The sequence below is a fragment of the Danio rerio genome, chromosome 24 (assembly GCF_049306965.1).
Source record: "Danio rerio strain Tuebingen ecotype United States chromosome 24, GRCz12tu, whole genome shotgun sequence".
NCBI lineage: Eukaryota > Metazoa > Chordata > Actinopteri > Cypriniformes > Danionidae > Danio > Danio rerio.
This window is the reverse complement of record NC_133199.1, coordinates 38,057,501-38,079,839: the sequence shown is the minus strand read 5'-3', so window position 1 is coordinate 38,079,839 and position 22,339 is coordinate 38,057,501. Positions and strand designations below refer to the sequence as shown.

At 34.7% G+C, this 22,339-nt stretch overlaps 2 protein-coding genes across 11 annotated transcripts in view; both read left to right on the top strand.

The window, feature by feature from the left end:
* Window positions 1-22,339, top strand: part of agap3 (ArfGAP with GTPase domain, ankyrin repeat and PH domain 3) — a 985,397-nt gene that overhangs the window by 583,531 nt on the left and 379,527 nt on the right. The gene's annotated exons all lie outside the window — the stretch shown is intronic.
* The window catches only part of asic1c (acid-sensing (proton-gated) ion channel 1c), a 215,793-nt gene that overhangs the window by 164,151 nt on the left and 29,303 nt on the right, over window positions 1-22,339 (top strand). For 7 of the 10 annotated variants that reach the window (XM_073940213.1, XM_073940212.1, XM_073940214.1 and 4 more), the window contains 2 exon segments: window positions 13,728-13,878; window positions 17,714-17,841. In XM_073940213.1, the coding sequence (XP_073796314.1) occupies window positions 13,728-13,878; window positions 17,714-17,841 (279 nt within the window). 10 annotated transcript variants of the gene reach the window in all.

Genomic DNA, 22,339 nt, shown 5'->3' with positions numbered 1-22,339 from the left:
ATCACATTAACGTCAATAAACAACAGTTGCTCAGACCTCAACTCGGTTAAGTGAATCAATTAACACACACATAAGCATTACACCATAATACAGTTATACATCCCACGAGGAGACTGTAAACGTAAACCTATAATGAACAAGCACAAAAAAGCCCCCAAAGCATCACTGAAGATGGAAGAAACGGCTCTGATAAATGAGACGTCCTCCTGGAATCTTTGGTCATTTTTTTCCTCTTTTTATTTTAAGCTTGTGGCAAAGCAGAATGAGGGAGAAATGGATCTATAGAGCAGAATGAAGAGAGACGGACAGGAGGGGCTGAGCAAACACACACACAGCAGAGCAGCAACAATCTGCACACACTCATTCTGCACTCCGAAAATGAAGAACATGTGGAAGCTGTGAGGAAAAAATCAACAAAATCGACAAATCAACCTGAGGATTTGAACAGGAAAACTGAACCGTGGATGAAATTAGCTGTGATTATACTGTGAGCGCTGTTGGATCTCTGCTTGGTAATGATCTTTTTTTCTTTTGTTCATTTATATTTATTTAGTTTTCTTTTGCACTGACTAACTCTGTTATAGAAATTGTAAGTTAAGTTATTTTGGCTTATGGTTTGAGAAAACTTTGTTATAGGGTTTTGAGGGAAAGCTCTCATACTTTGTATATTATTTTATTGTATTTTTATTGGATTAAATAATTATTTAATTGAAACAGTTTCTTAATGAATCAAGTGTCTGATTGAATTATTGACTTAAAATGTTTGTTTGATTTTTATAGCTCAAGAATAGCTCACATATCAATAAATCAACAATTACGACATTTTGGTAGGCGATAAATTTCACAAAATACATAATTGCTATAGGATATGCATAATGTTTATTATATTGTAGTGCAGTGCCTTTATTTAAATCTTTCATTCAAATGATTCATTCAAAATCGCAGATTCACATAGAAAGATATGACTTTATATTGGATCTATTTTTTGTCATAGCTTCAATTATAAGATCATCCATTCAAGAAATTCAAGACTTATAGAATCAGTAATTTAAACAGTTTAGATGATTCATTTAGAAACAAAGCAAGTGACTGAATGAATCATTGAATCAGTCACTCAAGTTATAAGATCATTAATTAAAGCGATTCATTCACAATAGCTGATTCTTCAATGAACGAGTTTTAAAAAAATGAAGACCATTTGGATGATTCATATTAATATTATTGTTATTATTATTATATAAAGTTGTATGTTCATGTTTTAATGCACCTAGCTTAACATGAGCTAACTTTTTAATTATTGTTATAAAATGGATAAACACTGTAGCCAACATACCTCTTCATTTTCATAACAATAAATAATATATAACAATAATAATAATTATATATATATATATATATATATATATATATATATATATATATATATATATATATATATATATATATATATATATATATATTACATAAAGAATATATTTTACAGTGTTATTTTAAGATAATTATAAAAATCCTGGCATATGTTGGTCAACTAAAGTCAACTTCTACTTTGGATTAACATCCATTTTTGATTTTTGGTTTTATTTTTTACACAATGCTTTAATGTTTTTTGTCAGTTTGATTTTTAATATACCTTTTTATTGTTTAATATTAGTTAATGTTTATGTTTAAACATGTGATACTTTTAATATGCTAATGTTTAGAATATAATAAAAATAGTTAATTATTTTTATTATATATGATAAATAATAATAATAATAATAATAATTATTATTCATTTAAACACATTATTTTAAATGGTACTTAAATACATTAAGTTGAACTTAAAATAAGTGCATAGCAATATATACAGTATACTGTTTTATTTTAAGTTCATCCTTATTTTAAGTATGGTTTATTTATTTATGTATTTACTTATTTATTTATTTTTATTAATAATAAAAAGTTTCATGTACATATATTTTTGCGCTGAGCTAAACATAAACTAACAGTTGTGTTTTTTTATTAGTCTTATAAAATGTATAAACAAGTAGACCAACATATTGCTTAATATTAATAATAATAATTAATATTATATTTTTTTTTACATAAAGTAGATATTTCACAGTGTTATTTTTAGATAATTATAAAAATACTGGAACATGGTTGTTAACTAATCTCAACTAATAATTTGGATTAATGTCCACTTTTATATTTTTATGTTGCGCAGTGTTTTAAGAATTAATTTTTTAAGAATTAAATTTTGTCCGTTTAATCATTAATATACCTTTTTTATTATTTTATAAAAGTTCAGATTTAATCAAGTTAAGTGTTTACATTGTATCAGTTAATATGTATATTGTCATATATGAGATATATTTGTTATGCTAATGTTTTTTTGGTATTTTGCGTAATCTATAATAAACATAATTTCAACAATTTATTAAATATGATGAAAGAAACTTTAATAATAATAATTATTATTATTATTAATTTAGATGCATTATTTCTTTATTTTAGATGTTCCTTAAGTACATTAAGTTCAACTTAAAATAAGTCCACGGCATTATATATGTAGTACTCTATTTTTTTTTTATTTCAGTTCACCTTTATTTTAAGTGACGCAAATAGTTTGGATTTTATAGTTTGTTTTAGCATACAGTCTGTGCAGTCTGTGTGTTTAATGTCTCTGTTAAGTAATAGTGCTTTTTAAAGTTCTTTATTAGGTTTTTTTATTTTTATTATTGATTAATGGGATTATCATCAATCACAGGAGGCTGTTTCTCCACTGAAGGCGTACTGCTTCATAATGCAGTACAAACTCAGTATTTAATGCACTATGGAGAAAACGTCCCCATCCAAACAGGAGACAATAAACCGACATGAAGCTCAGAGTCCCAGCAGCTGCAGAAAACTCAAAATGACTTTAACCCACAACATTAAAGACATCACGACGGCGTTTGTCCTCCGAACCAAAGTCCATGGGCTAAAGCATGCATTCTCGCCCCACAAATCCAAAACCCAGCGCTTGTTTTGGCTGCTGGCCCTGTTGGTGTGTCTGGGTCTGCTCTTCACGTGGTCCTGGAACCGCATTCTGTATTTGCTCTCCTACCCAGCTGTGACGAAGATCTACATGGTTTGGTCTAACAACATGACCTTTCCGGCCATCACATTCTGCAACCAGAACCGGCTGCGTGTGTCCAGCCTGACCAGAGATGATCTGTATTACAGCGGCTACTGGATGGACATCCTACATCTGAACCACACGCTGAACCGGCAGAGCGTTTCAATGCTCAAACACAGCCGCCATCGAGAGCGCCTGCTGCACCTGCTGGACTTTAGCCACTACAGCCCGCCTCCCGACCAATCGTTAAACACCACTGAGATGATTGACAGGCTGGGCCACCAATTACAAGACATGCTGCTGGAGTGCAGGTTCCGTGGAGAAAACTGTACTTACAAGAACTTCACTCCTGTATGTAAAACATCATGGTACACTTATGAATACCTACACCGTATACAAAACTATATGACCAAAAGTCTTGACAACAAATATTATTTATGTTACTTTAGCCAATATTAGTCATTTAATCCGGTTTCTAATAGTTAATTACTTAAATATTTTTAATATAACTTAATAGTTTTTTGTGAAAACCTGGAAATACATTCCAATCAGATTTAAGGGATAGGTTTACAGATAAATTTAGCCCCAATTCTGCCCCTCCCCTTTAAAAAAATCTCCCTTTCCAAGGGTATCTAGCCCTTTCCCTTTAGCCTTACACCTTCAAGCTAAAACATATTAGGAAACCCCTACCCCTTCACGTCAATGCACAAAACGAGGAGTAGGGGTGTCCCAATTTGTTTTAGCTTGAAGGTGTAGGGCTAAAGGGAAAGGGCTAGATACCCCTTGAAAGGGAGATTTTTTTTCAGGACCACACATGAAACCAAGCGGTAAGAAAATTTCCCAGAATACCCCAGCCACAACGATAGCATAGCTCCATCTGGAAGTCAGGAGATTATTACAAATTTTTACAACAAACAAGCATATGCTTTAATACATTTATAATGCTCGTGTTTTACCGTCATGCTTAAAAAAAACGCTAAAATAAAAAACGCTAATTTTTGCTATCTATAATCCATAATATTAACCCCTGTATTGTCGTCCCACATCATACTTAAACATCTTAAACTCAAATCCCCTGTTAGAGAAGTCAAATGCCTGAGAATGAGCTTTTTACAGTGTCCGCTATAATGGTTATGTTGTTTTCGTGTTTACATTGATGAATATGGCCACTGTGTTAAATGCACAGTACAGTTACGAGCTTATTGCCACATTAGATCATAATGATAACATTATATTGTTGTCTTTGTGATTTCCTGAAGATAAATACCAAAATATAACCCAACTGAAGTAACTACAGCTGTCGCGATCGTCGATCTCATATGAAGCAAGAGATGGAGATGACATGATGATGTGTGCAGGTGCTATTGTGCGGTCCCATTTCTTAAGGGTAAATTTTGAAGCCCTTCACACTCTGTTTCAAGGGCCAAGGGGAAGGGGTACAAATATATAATTGGGATTGGGCCTAAGTCTCACAGATACAGTTATGTGCTTCGGGGCCCTATTATACACCAGGCGCAACAAGGCACAAGACGTGCATGGCGTGTCGAGTTGTTGCTATTTTCAGAGCAGCGCAACCCTAATTTTCACAATTTGCATCACGTTGTTTAAATAGCAAATCCATTTGCTCCTCTCTGTGGACTTGTGTGTGGGAGTCTAGAAAGGAGGTGTGTTAAGGGGCATTTTTAGTGCATTGCTAATTTGAAGAACTGAAATAGACTGCGCCATTGAACAACTAAAAGCTGGTCTAAAGTCCAGTCGTTAGTTAAACGTCTATGTCATGTGGGTTCAAATGCTTACACATTGCTTAATACACACATGATGTACAGCAATACACAAATATCTTTACATATGAAAAAATTAAAGGATTAAAATGCTGCAAAAATTATTATTTTCTAATTATATTTTATATTTTTAAAAACAAAAACCACAGCCATGCCTCCTTCACCCTGGGGAAGGGGTCTTTTTCAGTTTATTCATGACAATTTGCAATTTGTATAATGTTATTATTATTAGTAGTAGTATTTATTATATCCATATTTATATTTGTTTTAATACAAATAAGTTTAGATTTGTTCACCTGTCAGGTTTTGGAGACGGATGCTTCAGCATATGGGGCATAAGAACAGGACGTGTGTTTGGATATAACTAAATTTTTTGACCACACTTTGGTATTATTGTTTATTTATTCGTTTGGTGGTGATTAAAACTGAATTTAGAAATAGTTTTGAAACAAATCTTTGTGCTTAACAAACGAATTTAAATATGTAGGCTAATGGATGTCTTCAGTGGAGTGTGTACACCTTTTCCTTATCCACTAAAGTAAAGGAGTAAAGAGTAAAAGTAAAGAGAAGGTAAAGAGGCTGAATGGAGGAGACTCGTTCTTTATCCTCATGCTGCAGATGGTCTGATTAACAGTTTTCTCGCTAGCAAAGCATTCAGTTTTTCCACTGACAAAGCCTCCCGTGTGAATAGCAAGAAACAACTGAGTCTTAAAGGGAATGGGAGATGAGACTCTGATTGGTTTAAAGCATGTTATGCTCAAAACACACCCATAACTCATTAGGGAGAATAAGCACAAAACTGTTAGACCCTGCACCGTGGTGCAAACCATATTTTTCCATCCTTAAAATAGCAAAAGTGGATTCGGACATGCCTTTAATGTGTTTGCCGTGAGCTTTAGACTTTGCGCCTAAGTCATTAAAATAGAGCCCAATATGTCATTATCCAACTATTAATCCCCTCTGATTTTAGGAATGATTTACAGAAAGGGTAAGTTTTAGGGCAGTGTTTCCCAAAGGTACACCAACATCACATATTTTAGATGTCCCCCTTATGTGATCCATTCATTTTAGGTTTTGTATGTCCTGATGAGTTAATTCAAGTGTGTTTGATTAGGGAGAGGTTGAAAATGTGTGACTTTCACTGAAGATTTACACTGGTAGCCTAAATTTAGTCTTGTTTTACCCAAGCTGTTTATGTTTTGACATCAATTAGATGTCTATTAAACAAAAAAATGGGTTGGTGGGAGTGCTTTACATTTGGTATGAACCCAGGATTACAATAAAAACCCATGCTGCTTTATATTGTATGTAAATCTCCCATAAGGCAAGTTTGTGAGCCGTTGTCACTAGACGACAGCATTAGCACATTAGCATTTGACTAAGCAGGATTTGTTTATTGTTATTGATATTTGCTTATGTCCCAACTGTCATTCTTTAGCAGCTTAAAATTATTTGTTGTTCCTTATCTTTGCTTCTCTCAAAGATTTGGAGAAAAGTAATGACTTGTCTGATGATATTTCTCTAAATTTATGGAGAAATGTGGGTTTGTTAGCACGATAAAAGGATACGTTATAAGATAATTTGTCACAATTTGCCAAATGTAAATGCACACCATGATGACCTAATGGGGAAGAGAGGATATTCACGAAGAGTCGTTTTTTTGTTTTGTTCCAGAATTAAAAGTTTTATTGGAGCTTCGTATGATTACAGTTAAAACAACTGATGTCACATAGAGTATTTTGACAATGTTTCTGAAATATATACACTCACCGGCCACTTTATTAGGTACACCTTACTAGTACCAGGTTGGACCTACTTTCGCCCTAAGAACTGCCTTAATCCCTTGTGGCATAGATACAACAAGATGCTAAAATTATTCCTCAGAGATTTTGCTTCATATTGACATGATAGCATTACACAGTTGCTCTAGATTTGTCGGCTGCACACCCACCATGTGAATCTCCCGTTCCACCACATCCCAAGCACTCAGGTAGGCTGTGGTGTTGACACGATGCTCAAAGTGTGCCAAAAAAATATCCCCACACCATTAGATCACCACCACCAGCCTGAACCGTTGGTACGAGGCAGGATGGATCCATGCTTTCATGGTGTTGACGCCAAATTCTGACCCTACCATCCGAATCAGATCGAGGCTCATCAGAACAGGCAACGTTTTTCCAATCTTCTATTGTCTAATTTTGGTGAGCCTGTGTGAATTGTAGCCTCAGGTTCCTGTTATTAGCTGACAGTAGTGGCATCCGGTATGGTCTTCTGCTGCTGTAGCCCATCCATGCTCTTCTGTAGTTGTAACGAGTGGTTGTTTGAGTTACTGTTGCCTTTCTATCAGCTGGAACCAGTCAACAAGGCATTGGTGCCCACAGAACTGCCGCTCACTGGATATTTTCTCTTTTTCTGACCATTCTTCTAGAGATGGTTGTGCGTGAAATTCCCAAAAGATCAGTAGTTTCTGAAATACTCAGACCAGCCCATCTGGCACCAACAACCATGCCACGTTTAAAGTCTTTTAAATCACCTTTCTTCCTCATTTTGATGCTCGGTTTGAACTGCAGCAGATCGTCTTGATCATGTCTGAATGCATGGAGTTGCTGCCATGTGATTGGCTGATATTAATATCTTAATTTGTGTTCTGAAGATGAACAAAGGTCTCAGTAAACTGTAACAACATATCAAATGTATTTCTGAATAATAACATAACTTCTTGGGGTGAACTAACCCTTTATGGCCAGATCCCGCAGACAAAAAATCATTTATTTTTTCATGCACTTTGGAGATTTGGAGCTTTTCGTCTTTTCATAAAGTGGTTTATTCCGAAATACACTTTTTATGCAAAGTATACACATTTTGCATTTGTTGCAGGTGATCAATTTGTGTCTATAGATTTCAATTGCACTGCATAGTTTAAAAGGCTGTTTGCTCAAAACGAGATTTTTCCCTCCTGCACTGAGCCATAAATCTCCACTTCAGCAGCTCTATACATACACCCAACGTCAATGTTTTATTCATATCGATATTCTGCTGGTTTAACAGAGGGATTTGTTCACACGTCATTTGATTATATAAAACATTTTATCCTATTTTTTTTTCTTGCTGTTCACATTATTTTCTGAATTATATAAAACAGATTCCCCAAATCCCCATGGAAAAAAAAATCATGGACTAATATATCTAAAAAAGAAACAAAATGTTCAGCTTTTGTGCTAGTAGTGTGTGTTTTTGTACCCTGTTCACCTGCAGTGTCTTGGGTTAACAGTGGTTGCTCAGGGTTAGAAAAGCAAGACACCATTATTGTTAATCAAAGCTGTTCAAAGAATTAATTAGACTGTCTGAATGAGAGATTTTGTTGTGTTTCTAGGAACGCCTGCTTTGGTCTTCTGGGAATAGTGCATGTCAAGGTGTTTAAATGGATTAGAAATAGGAGCGATTACCTTTTGTAACAGCTCAGGGTTTATCACAAGAGATGGCTAAACCATTTTAACTGCGTTAATGTGTTTTTAATGTGTGTGAGACACATTTTTACCTCAAAGTCAAATGGGAAATAAGAAACTTTTATTTTTTTGTATTTAAATGTAGTATTATTTTGTATAAACTGACTATAAATATGCTTTTACAAAATGAACAAGGTGGCACGGGTGCTCAGTGGTTACCACTGTCGCCTTACAGCAAGAAGGTCGCTGGTTTGAGTAACGGCTGGGCCAATTGCATTTCTGTGTGGAGTTTGTATGTTCTCTCCGTGTTGGTGTGTGTTTCCTCTGGGTGCTCCTGTTTCCCCATAAGCATGCATTATAGTAGTAAATTGGGTAAGCTAAATTGTCTGTAGTGCGTGCGTGTGTTTGTGTGTATGAGTGGGTTAGGGTGTTTCCCAGTACTGGGTTGTGGCTGGAAGGGCATTTGCTGTGTAAAACATATGCTGAAATAGTTGGTGGTTCATTCCGCTGTGGGGACCTCTGAAATAGAGACTAAGTCTAAGGGAAATGAATGAATGAGTTAAACTGAACAGTTTATTCACTGTTCATGCTGCCATTTGTTCTATTATTTTGTTAGTTTTTTATTTACTTTATTGAAAATGCTGTAATATATTTAATAAAGATGTCGAACATTAATATAAATGACATGAATTGTAATGAAGATGCCATACTATAATACATTTAAAATGTTTTCAATAAATACTGCATTTCGTTTTTATGTCTAAACAAAAATATAAGTACAAAAGTGATTTTTATATGCATCAAAAGCTTTTTTTTTTTTATGTCAGTAATAAATGTCAAATAAATTGCCTATAGGTTAAAAAAATAAATGAAAGTACAAAATGTTGCTAATAAAAGGGGTAAAACCTAGTGTATAAATGACAGTGACAAAACTGAATTTTAAATGAAAATTAAATAATGTTTTGCCATCCAGAAATTTTTGTTCTAAATATTAAAATGTGTGTCCATATAAATTTTTTTAAATATATTAAGAAATTATACAATTATTAAATATATATTACATTTTTTAACTGTGTAATATTACAAGTATAACAGGGATTTTTATATGCATTAAATGCTTTTTATTAAAATAAAATATAAAAAAAAAAGTTTGAAATGTTGCAGAAATAGATTTGTTACGCTGCGTGAAGCTTATTTAAGCTAATTTCAAGAGGATCAAGTGCTTATGATTGACCACAGCTGGTCCTGCAGCCATAAAGCCACATGTCATAAAGTGTGAATAATCTCAGCCTGGTTTCTTGAACATGACAATGAGTTCACTGTACTCAAATGGCCTCCACAGTCACCAGCTCTCAATCCAATAAAGCACTTTTGGGATGTAGTGGAACGGGAGATTCACATCATGTGCAGCTGACAAATCTACAGCAACTGTGTGATGCTATCATGTCAATATGGAGCAAAATTTCTGAGGAATATTTTTCAGTATCTTGTTGAATCTATGCCACAAAGGATACAGGCAGTTCTAAAGACAAAAGGGTGTCCAAACTCGGTCGTGGAGGGCCGGTGTCCTGCAAAGTTTAGTTTTAACCCCAATCAGACACACCTGGGCTCGCTAATCAAGCTCTTACTAGGCTTTCTAGAAACATCCTTGCAGGTGTGTTGAGGCAAGTTGGAGCTAAAATCTGCCGGACCGAGTTTGGACATCCCTGTAGTAACGTGTACCATATTCATATAAATACATGCAGTACCATGGTGCAATATGAGCTGTGCACTCATGACTTCCATCTGCATGTGTTTTTATAAGTCAAATGCTTATTTCAAATCGTTTATTAACAAAAATTGTCATCCGCATTTGTCACTCACCTCCAAACATTTTTCTACCATTCTCTTTTCTTGTGCAAGACGTGTGGCAGGTTTAGAGGACTCAAACCCCGAGGCTAAAAAAATCTCTGTAACATCTACTGGCACAGAAACTGCACTCTGACAAATTTCTGGTAGAAAACGCATGAATTATTAAAAAGCTCTGGGTGCTTTGCACAGATGTGTTTAAAACCTGCCTCCAGCTAAACTCCTTTACTCAATATCTGGATCTTATTTTTCTCCATTATCAGATAGAAACCCAATCCACCTCTACTAACACCCAAATCCCTTCCAGTGTCTAAGCATATGAAATTGTACGCATGGCAGAAATCGGATGTGAAATCAACATGACTGCTTTCTGGGAATCTGTGCGGATTATACTCCGCTGTGAATCATCCATCTAAATGGCTTTCGCCTGGCGCTTCCCTTCAGAATGAATGAAGTTAATTACTTGGGAATCAGGGACGAGAGAGAGACTATTGTTCTGAGACAATGTGCTCATCTGGTGTGTTTTGGTAAACCGTGAACTCGACACTGCAAACACAAATCGTCTGTGATGCGTCGGCGTGCTGACAACAACGTTTCATTTTGGCTCGGAGCGCTTTCGTGTTAATTGCGATCGCGAGATAATCAATCTTAACCTTGCGTCGCACTCTTCAGATGCTGGATAAGGATGTGGGAACGGAGCGATTTGCAGCTGAGATTGTGTCAGGCAGATTCGTGTCCTTTTTAAAGGTCAGGTGTGCAAGATCTGCCTCACTCGTGGCCTTGAATAAAACACTGACAGAGGTTTAATAATGTAACACTTGATCAGCTGGAGCTCTGGAAGATAGTCAGGACTTTGCAATGGAGTTTGTTAAGGTGTTCTGATCTAAAAAGTCTTCTGCAGTTTCCCCAACCACCGGTCAGTGGATCAATTGGTACAGGCTGCACAAGAAGTCATTAATTTTTTAGTTTTATTTATTATCTGAGTCTGATCGAACTTTTATTTTGAAAAATCTTTTATTTCAAAAAATGACTATTCTCTTGGTTACATCTCTGTCTCTTGAGCACCAAAATTTTACCTACAAGCTAGCAAAACGTTTTCATCTCTGTCAGCTTTGCATTTTTGATTGTTTGGCGCCATCTTGTAGCTGAATAATGCGCAGGTTAGTGTATACTCCATCAGCTGTTTTCATTTGTCAACTTTGCATTTTTGACTTTTTGGCGCCATCTTGTGACTGAATAATTTGCAGGTTAGTGTATACTCCATCAGCTGTTTTTATCTCTGTCGCAATTATGTTTTTGACTGTTTGGCGCCATCTTGTGACTGAATAGTGCGTAGGGTTAGTGTATGATTGATCAGCTGTTTTTGTTTGTCAGCTTTGCATTTTTGACTGATTGACGCCATCATGTGTCTGAATAATGCGCAGGTTAGTGTATACTCCATCCTCTTTTAATTTCTGTCGCAAATCGCGTTTTTGACTGTTTGGCGGCATCTTGTGACTGAATAATGCGCAGGTTAGTGTATACTCCTCAGCTGTTTTAATTTCTGTCGCAATTGCATTTTTGACTGTTTGGCGCCATCTGGTAGCTGAATAATGCGCAGGTTAGTGTATACTCCATCAGCTGTTTTCATTTGTCAACTTTTCATTTTTGACTGTTTGGCGCCATCTTGTGACTGAATAATGTGCAGGTTAGTGTATACTCCAACAGCTGTTTTCATTCCTGTTGCAATTGCGATTTTGACTTATTGGTGCCATCTTGTGTCTGAATAATGCACAGGTTATACTCCATCAGCTGTTTTTGTTTCTGTCAGCTTTGCGTTTAATTAAAGACTTAATAAACTATTACTTCTGAGAACAATATTTAGTGTTTAATTGGTATGTGTTAGGGCAAGTAGTGGGACAAAGTACATCTAGACGGTCTTCAGTCTTATACAACAGTGCTCTGCTTCTCGTCGGGCTCCCTATAAGCCTATCAGACTTTTTTCTGCGATAACAACCTCCTGGAAGTACTTTATCCCTAACATATACATCATTTTCAAACTGAAACGCAGAGTCAAAATGCGGCTTTACCTTTTTGTTTCAGTTTTTTTTTTTTTTTTTTTTTGTGCTCAGTCAAGGTCTGTGTTGTTTCCGAGCAGGAGTAGGGATTTGAGACGGTTCTTGCTGATCTGAATCCAGCGCTCATTAGAGTCACAGCGGGTTAGAAAGCGTGACGGAGCTCATCTGTGTGGCTCATCCGTGTCTCGCGCTTTATCACTGTCAAAAAACATCATATCTGAGGCAGCCATTATCTGGAGACAAGACCAAGCTGCTCTTTAAACTGCTGACACTTCATTGGATTTCTTTTAAATGAGCGTGTCAACATCAACCTATCACCTCTGTCTTTTTTTTGGAATGTTTGATGAATTGTGAATGAATAATGTAATTAATTCTCAGTAAGTCAGTAAGAGTTTTTTATAGGTCATCATTTAATCCGCTTAATTTAAACACAGTCTCCATCTCTGCTAGTGCTGCTTGAGTCACTGATGAAAACACACCAAACATTGTCGCAAGATGTTTTCCCATCTGTTGTTATTAAAGCAAAGCACACTTTAGAGAATTAATTATTTTGTACCCCCCCCTCACTAAAGCAAGTTTTTTTATTATTATTTTTAAATGATAGTAATTAATAATAATAATAATAATAATAATAATTATTATTATTATTATTATTATTATTATTATTATTAGTATTATTATTATTATTGTTTTTATTATCAAAAATAAAATTATTATCATTATTATTATAATAATTATTATTAATGATACCAACTACTGTTTTATAATAATAATAATAATAATAATTATTATTATTATTATTATTATTATTATTGTTTTTATTATCAAAAATAAAATTATTATCATTATTATTATAATAATTATTATTAATGATACCAACTACTGTTTTATAATAATAATAATAATAATAATAATAATAATTATTATTATTATTATTATTATTATTATTATTATTATTATTATTACAATGTTATTATTATCATTTATCATTATGATAATGATAATAGTTATTATTAAAATAATAATAATAATAATAATAAAATGTTATTATTACAATGTTATTATTATCATTGATCATGATGATAATGATAATAGTTATTATTAAAATAACAACAACAATAATAATAAAATGTTATTATTACAATGTGAGGATAATGATAATGATAATAGTTATTATTAAAATAACAATAATAGTAATAATAATAATAATAATAACAACAACAATAATAATAAAATCATTATTATTAATATTATTATTAGTAGTAGTAGTATTGGTATTAATAATAACAATAATATTATTGTTACTGATAATAATAATAATAATAATAATAATAATAATAATAATAATAATAATAATAATAATAATAATATATTGACAACTACATGGTCATGGAATGTGCTATAATATAATATTGTATACAGTAAAACTATAATATTGTTTATATTATGCAAAATTTAATTTAGGTTTTTATCTTTTTTTGTTTTTCTCCTACAGATCTACACGAGATATGGGAAATGCTACACGTTCAACTCTGGTCTTGATGGAAACCCACTGTTGACCACTTTAAAAGGAGGAACAGGAAACGGACTGGAAATCATGCTGGATATTCAACAGGATGAGTACTTACCGGTCTGGGGTGACACAGGTAAACAATAGATAAAAAAGAAAAAAGGGATTCGCTGTTGACGGATCACCAAACTAAATTTATATTGCATGTGTATACACAGTTGAAGTCAGAATTATTAACCTCGCTGAATTATTAGACTCCTGTTTATTTTTTTCCCCAATTTCTGTTTAACGGAGAGCAGATTTTTTTCAACACATTTCTAAACATAATAGTTTTAATAACTCATCTCTAATAACTGATTTATTTTATCTTTGCCATGATGACAGTAAATAAAATTTGACTAGATATTTTTCAAGACACTTCTATACAGCTTCAGGGACATTTAAAGGCTTAACTAGGACCTGTAGACCATCGGAAAAATATATAGCTTAAAGGGGCTAATAATTTTGACCTTAAAATGGTTTATAAAAAATATTAATTGCTTTAATTCTAGCCAAAATAAAACAAATAAGACTTTCTCCAGAAAAAAAAATATTATCAGACATACTGTGAAAATTTCCTTGCTCTGTTAAACATCATTTATGAAATATTTAAAAAAAAAAAAAAAAAAAAAAAAAAATATATATATATATATATATATATATATATATATATATATATATATATATATATATATATATATATATTTAGTTTGAGACAGAAAAGTACATAATGTTCTACCGTGATACTTATATAGATGGATTTTTTTTTTTTGCCATGATGACTGTGCATAATATTTTATAGGATACTAGTATTCAGCTTAAAGTGCAATTTAAAGGCTTAACTAGGTTCATTTAGTTAATTCGGAAAGTTATGTTATTAGGTGTAACCCACCGGTCCTACTGCACCCAACCTTCCTTGAGCTGGGATCGATCCTGCGATTATTTGCATGGGAGTCAGTTGTTGTACTGCCGAGTTCAGACTGCATGATTTTCTAAGTAGTCGTGTCACAGATGGTTTTACACTGCATGACTATCTGGGCTAGAATTTTGTCGCTGCTGTGTTTACACTGCAAGAATAATGGGCGAAGGGGGGTTTCACACCTCAATACCTTACAATAGGAAGAATCGCTGACAACTTCGTCCAAACTACGTCTTACAACCAAAAACATGTAGTATATCTTTTGTTATTAACTACATAACAAGAAAGAAGCCTTTAATGGGGTAGACAATATACATATTTGCTCACCTGGGTTTGAAGGGAATTAGCCATTTTTCCTCTTCTCTTCTTTTTTGACCTGGTTGTGGTTTTGCTCAGATGACACGTCAAACAGACACGGGTGCTCCTGCCAAATGTACACTGGTTTTTCCTTCATTTCTTGGGTCCAAATAAACTGAAAATGAGCGCTTTTAACTTCTCCCCCGTCCTCCCGCTAGCCTGCAGATACTCATACTAGTGGATGCTGCTCTCTCATTGGCTGTAGGCGATCGCTGATGTTATTTCCAGTCAAAACTCATTTCACACGGCATGATTTGAATCGCCGACAGCTTCAGATATTTAGCACGGCAAATATCTTACGGGCATCGACGACTCATCTGCGGTTCTCTCAGATCGCGTCTTTGATAGTTCACACTGTGTGATGGTTACTCATGTAAACGAGCACCGATTTGCCTGTGATTTCAGGCATTTGTCTGCGATTTCTCAACTTGACGGCGAGTCAAAATCGGGACTAAAATCATGCAGTCTGAACTCGGCATAACAATGTGGTTATAGATCATGGCATCTACACAAGACTTTTGGCCAGCGGAGAAATTAAGGTTTTTCTCAAGGTTTTTTTTTCTTCACTCTCCTACCAGGTGAAGTTTTTTTTCCCTCTCCGCTGTCGCCACTGGCTCGCATGGTTCAGGATTGGTAGAGCTACGCATCGATGAATTTGCTCTTCAGTGCTTGAACTCTCAGTAACGATTTTAAATCACACTGAACTGAGCTAAACTGAACTGAACTGAACTTAAACACTAAAAACTGAACTACCCTGATCCAGTTACTATGACCATTTATGTGAAGCTGCTTTGACACAATCTACATTGTAAAAGCGCTATACAAATGAAGCTGACTTGAATTGAATTGAATCTAGCATCTGTCTAGTCTAGAGGTCAGAGGAGTGAGGTTTTCCTGCACAGCACTTCGCTAGCCGGCCTCTGTTACACTCAACCCCCCTAAACCTCACTCCCATCCCGGACGAGCCCCCAACTGCAACCCAACGGTCCTACCCCACCCAACCCGCGCTGAGCTGGGATTGAACTGGCATTTATGTGCATGGGAGTCGGTTGGTGTAACAAGGAGGCTAAAGTCCATGGCCTCTAGCATCTGTAGCTAGAGCACCTTTAGAGGAGTGAGGTTTACCTGCATAGCACTCCGTAGCCTCCATTACATAGACAAGTCATTATATAATGTATTGTGTGTGTGTATATATAATATCAATATATATATATATATATATATATATATATATATATATATATATATATATATATATATATATATATATATATATACACACACACACACACACACACACACATTACATTATATAATGACTTGTCTATGTAATGGATATTATATATATATATATATATATATATATATATATATATATATATATATATATATATATATATATATATATATATATACATATATATAGCGCATTTATTGTGCACGGCTATAAACCCAAAAAGCTTCACAATCATGAGGGGGGGGTCTCTTCACACCACCACCAGTGTGTAGCATAGGACGACGGCGCCTGTGCGCTCAGAGATAGTGATAGAGCCAATTCGGTGGGTGATTGGAAGGCCATGATGGGTAAGGGCCAATGAAGGAGATTTAGCCAAGACACCGGGGTTACACCCCTACTTTTTAGGAAGTGCCATGAGAATTTTAATGACCACAGAGAGTCAGGACCTGGGTTTCACATCTCATCCAAAAAGATGGCGCTCACTGAAAGTATAATGCCCCCTTTACTATACTGGGGCATTCAGACTAACATAGACCGCAGGTTGAGCGCCCCCTGCTGGCCTCACTAACACCACTGCCAACAGCAACGTAGTTTTTTCCATGTGGTGTCCCATCCAGGTACTGACCAGGCTCAGCTCCGCCTGGCTTCAGTGAGTAACCAATCTTGGGCTGCTGGGTGATATGGCTGTGGCTATATAACGGTGGTTTGTTCTGTAGCCAATCAAAAAAGATTATTTCTTAAGGGGGCTACTAAAATAGGAATAGGAAATTCTGTGAATTTAAATGACACAGAAGGGGTTATAATTTTGCCTTAAACTTTATATACATTTATATGATGCATACATTACAGGTTCCTTTAGTTAATTTATGCTGAAAAAAATGATATTTCAGAAAAACAAGACAGGAGTTATACATCATTTCTGAAGGAAATTTAGAATAGTTTATCTATAAGTGGCCACATTTAAATGCTTTTCGTCACATTAGAGCAATTAAATTCAGAGATAACAAGATTAGTTCTCTCTCTTGGTGTTTTTTCACAAGTTCACCTGCTCCATTACTTCTGTGTGCAGTTTTTTTCTGTGACGCTACAATTTTTCAACATAATCATGCGTAGAAAATGAATCTAAAACCGAAAGAGTCGCGAATACCAAAGCGCAATTTAATCATCTGTACATTACATGCGGTCAGCGTTCAGATATGATGAATGCCAATGAAGATTGCGCATTTATAATCTATTAATCTCAGTTTTAATGGCTCCAGAGGAGATTTTTATGTCTAGAGGCGACAGTAAAGAAGCATGTATTGGCATTCTGGATCAAGTAATTATGAAGTTCATTATAATCTCATTATATTTCTGCCTAGAGGCGATAGGAGCTCGAGATGTGTAAGTAATCTTGGTGATTTATTTATTTTTTTGCAGACGAGACCTCGTATGAAGCGGGAATCAAAGTTCAGATCCACAGTCAGGACGAGCCGCCGTTCATTGATCAGCTGGGGTTTGGTGTGGCTCCCGGCTTTCAGACTTTTGTGTCTTGTCAACAGCAACTGGTACCTAATGCTAAACATATTGCTTTTATCATATGTCCTTATAAGCTTGCCATCCACATCACTCTTATGTTTTTGACACCTGGAGAAAACCAGACTGTTTTTATTTATTTATTTATTTATTTATTTATTTATTTATTTATTTATTTATTTATTTATTTATTTATTTATTATTTTTATTATTATTAATATTATTATTTATTTTTATTATATATTTATTATATATTTATGTTTTATTTATATATTTAGTTGTTTTATTTGCATTTTATTTATTTATGTCTCATTTAGTTGTTCTATTATTATTATTATTTATTTTTATTATATATTTATAATATATTTATTTATATTTTATTTATATATTTATTTATATGTTTTATTTGTTTTTTATTTATTTGTCTCATTATTATTATTATTATTATTAATTTATTTTTAATATATGTTTATAATATATTTATTTATATTATTTTATTATTTATTATAATTTATTTTATTATTTTATTTTACATTAAAATTTTATATATTTGTTTTTTACTATTAATTAAATTTGAATGCAATTTTTAATGACTTATTATTTATAACTTATTCAAAAAATTTTACTTTATTTTATTTGTATTTATTCAACTGTTTTAATTGTTTTTTCAATTTTATAATTATTTATTTAATTTTATTTTGTTGATAGAATTAAACACCTTTTTTTTCATTTTATACTTAAATTGATTTGAAAAATTCATTTAAAAATATTTTAAATATCAAGCAATTATTTTCAATTGACTTCATATAGCATTGCAGCAACTAAAATTTTTTCGTCTTGAATCACAGAAATAAATTACAAATTAAAATATATTAAAGTAGAAAATTTGTTATAAAATTACAGTAAATAGACTTTTAGAATATGAATTTTAAAGTTCAGTTTTAATATTCACATTTTAAATATGTAAAAAAAAAAGTTTAATTAATAGATTTTAAAAATCTCATTATCAAAAAATTCTTTTCATTTTTTTTTTTTAAATATTTACCAGCTTATTTATTTAATTATTTATTTTTTTAAATGCTTGCCCAGTCCTCCTTAGTGTTTATATTCAGTTTAATCAAATGTAATGATCAAGATTAATGATAAAGTTGATCTCAGCTGGGCAGCACAGGGGCTCAGTGGTTAGCACTGCCACCTCACAGCAAGAAGGTCACTGGTTCGATTGCCAGCTGGGCCAGTTGCATTCCTCTGTGGAGTTTGCATGTTCTCCCCGTGTTGGTGTGATTTTCCTCCGAGTGCTCCGGTTTCCCCCACAGTCCAAAGACATGCGCTATAGGGGAATTGGGTAAGCTAAATTGGCTGTAGTGTATGAGTGCATGTGTGATTGTGAGAGTGTATGGGTGTTTCCCAGTACTGGGTTGCAGCTGGAAGGGTTATCAGCTGTATAAAACATGCCGGAAAGGCTCTAAGCCGAAGGAAAATGAATGAATTAATGATCACAGTCATGACAGGCAGTGTTTATTTTTATGTTTAATGTGTATACATGTGTATGAGCGTGCATTTGTGTACATGTTTCTGTGTGTGTGTAAGTGTGTGTGTGTGAGCGAGGTCATGTGACTCCTCAAGTGCATCCCATAGAGTTTCTAGGGAGAACTAATTGTCAGGAGTTGAAGTGGATCAAAGACAAACACGTCTCTAACAGCCCAGATCAATACGTCTCCATTCATCGACCCTCAGCAATAGATCAATTAGCTGAAATAATCAAGTGCTAAAGGCACCGGCACGCTCTTCATCCAGCCTTCAATTTACTGCCCTACATTTTCAGCTTCCTCTTCCTTTTTTAACATCAAAGCTCTCCAAATCCATCATAAAATCTGCCTCATTCTTGCAGTCGACTTCAAAAAGTGACTTCATTTAATGGGAGGATTATCTTCTCTTCTGGTGCCATTAGATATGCAAAATGATATTAAATCCAATTATATTTTAATGCGATTCTTATTAAAAGGCTCTTAAATTTAATCAGAAGGGCATAATATAATTTTAATGACTTCAGAAATGAGCGCTAATGCTGTTTTCCTGTAAGTGAGGCTTTAAGCCCCGCCTTAAAACATCTACTGGCCAATCCTGTCTTGGCAACTGTTGCTGTGCACAGTTAGACAGGTTACTTTGTTGTTGTTTTATTTCTAATGGATCTGTGTTTTGGTATTTTTTGTGCAAATGATTCAGAATTCTGATTAAATAAAAAAACTACCTAGAGTGTGTTCACCTTTGAAAAGATGATTTGCATAATGATGGCAAAATGATGAAGGTTATTATAAAGTCTCGAGTACTTATTAGCTTCAATGAGGAGAAGAGCTGGAATAAAGCACTAGAAAGGATACAATTAAATAAAAAGTGACAGAGGCATAATACATTCCCAGGGATGGGTTGCGGCTGGAAGGGCATCCGCTGCGTAAAACGTGCTTGATAAGTTGGCGGTTCATTCCACTGAGGCGACCCTGGAGTAATAAAGGGACTAAGCTGAAAAGAAAAGGAATGAATGAGAGAGATAATACATTATTTAATTAAAGCTGTTGATTGTGTCTGTAGAAACAGTATATGCACAGGAAGTGAACAGGAAGTTGTGAAAAGTGCTAGTCAAGTTGTACCTACTTTTATTTTAGTTACATTTCATTCTGTTTTATCTTATACGCTTGCATATTCCCACCAATGGATTTTTATTTTTTTTTCATTTTATTTTAAAGTGCACATACATAAATATACTTACTGGCCACTTTATTAGGTACACCTGTCTAACTACTTGTAACGCAAATTCAGCCAATCACATGGCAGCAACTGAATGCATCTAGGCATGTACACATGGTCAAGACGATCTGCTGCAGTTCAAACTGAGCATTAGAATGGGGAAGAAAGATGATTTAAATGACAGGCTGGTCTGAGTATTTCAGAAACTGCTGATTTACTGGGATTTTCACGCACATCCATCTGTTGGGTTTACAGAGAATAGTCGGAAAAAGAGAAAATATCCAGTGAGCGGCAGTTCTGTGGGCACAAATGCCTTGCTGATGGCAGAGGTCAGAGGAGAATGGCCAGACTGGTTCCAGCTGATAGAAAGGCTGAATAGTAACACAAATAAGCACTCGTTACAACCGAGGTCTGCTGAAGAGCATCTCTGAACGCACAACACGTCCAAACTTGAGACAGATGGGCTACAGCAGCAGAAGACCACACCGGGTGCCACTCCTGTCAGCTAAGAACAAGAAACTGAGGCCACAATTTACACAGGCTCACTAAAATTGGACAATAGAAAATTGGAGAAACGTTGCCTGGTCTGATGAGTCTTGATTCCTGCTGCAACATTCGGATGGTAGGGTATGGGATGGTAGAATTTGGCATTTAAAACATAAAAGCTAGGATCCATCTTTCCTTGTACCAACGGTTCAGGCTGGTGGTGTAATGGTGTGGGGGATATTTTTTTGGTACACTTTGCGCCTATTAGTACCAATTGAGCATGGTGTCAACACTACAGCCTAACTGAGGATTGTTGCTTACCATGTTCATCCCTTTATGACCACAGTGTACCCATCTTCTGATGACTACTTCTTGCAGGATAATGTATCATGTAAAAGCGTGAATCATCTCAGACTGGTATCTTGAACATGACAATGAGTTCACTGTACTCAAATGGTCTCCACAGTCACCTGCTCTCAATCCAATAAAGCACCTTTGGGATGTGGTGGAACAGGAGATTCGCATCACGGATGTGCAGCCGACAAATCTGCAACAACTGTGTGATGCTTTCATGTCAATATGGAGCAAAATCTCTGAGGAATTTTCCAGTACCTTATTGAATTTATGCCACAAAGGATTAAGGCAGTTCTGAAGGCAAAATGAGGGCCAACCCGATACTAGTAAGTTGTACCTAATAAAGTGGCCGGTGAGTGTTATTTCTAATTGAGCTTAATTGTATTTGAGCTATTTAATATTTTTTATATTTCTTTCACACTTGCTAATTTACACCCACATTTTTATTTTTATTGAATGTTTTTTAATGCAAATTTACAAACTGATCAGTGAGATAGTTCATTCATTCATTTTTGGCTAAGTCCCTTTATTCATCAGGGGTCGCCACAGCAGAGCTGCGGCCCTCCAGCAATTGAGTTTGATACCTACGCTTTACATGCTCAGGGTTCCCTCCCGGGACAGCATGCCAAACCTGCTAATATCTTCAAGCATTATCTACGTGTGAACTCTTGAAAATAAATATAAAAACAACATTCATTTTTATGTGGCTCTCTATAAAGTCGGAGTTAGAAACAGTAGCCGGTTCGGGTTCACATCTCTGGTTTTCTTCAGGTTTGAACTAACACTGATTTCCAGCATGTTCTCTGCATTCACTGGCTTTTGTACGCTGTGAAAAGTTTCTGATTGCGCTGTGGGTTTTATTATACTCCGCAGTTTGATTGCTGCGCTCTGGGGCTCGGTGTGGTGTGTTTTGATTTGTTATTGAACAGCTTTATCCTGGCAGTA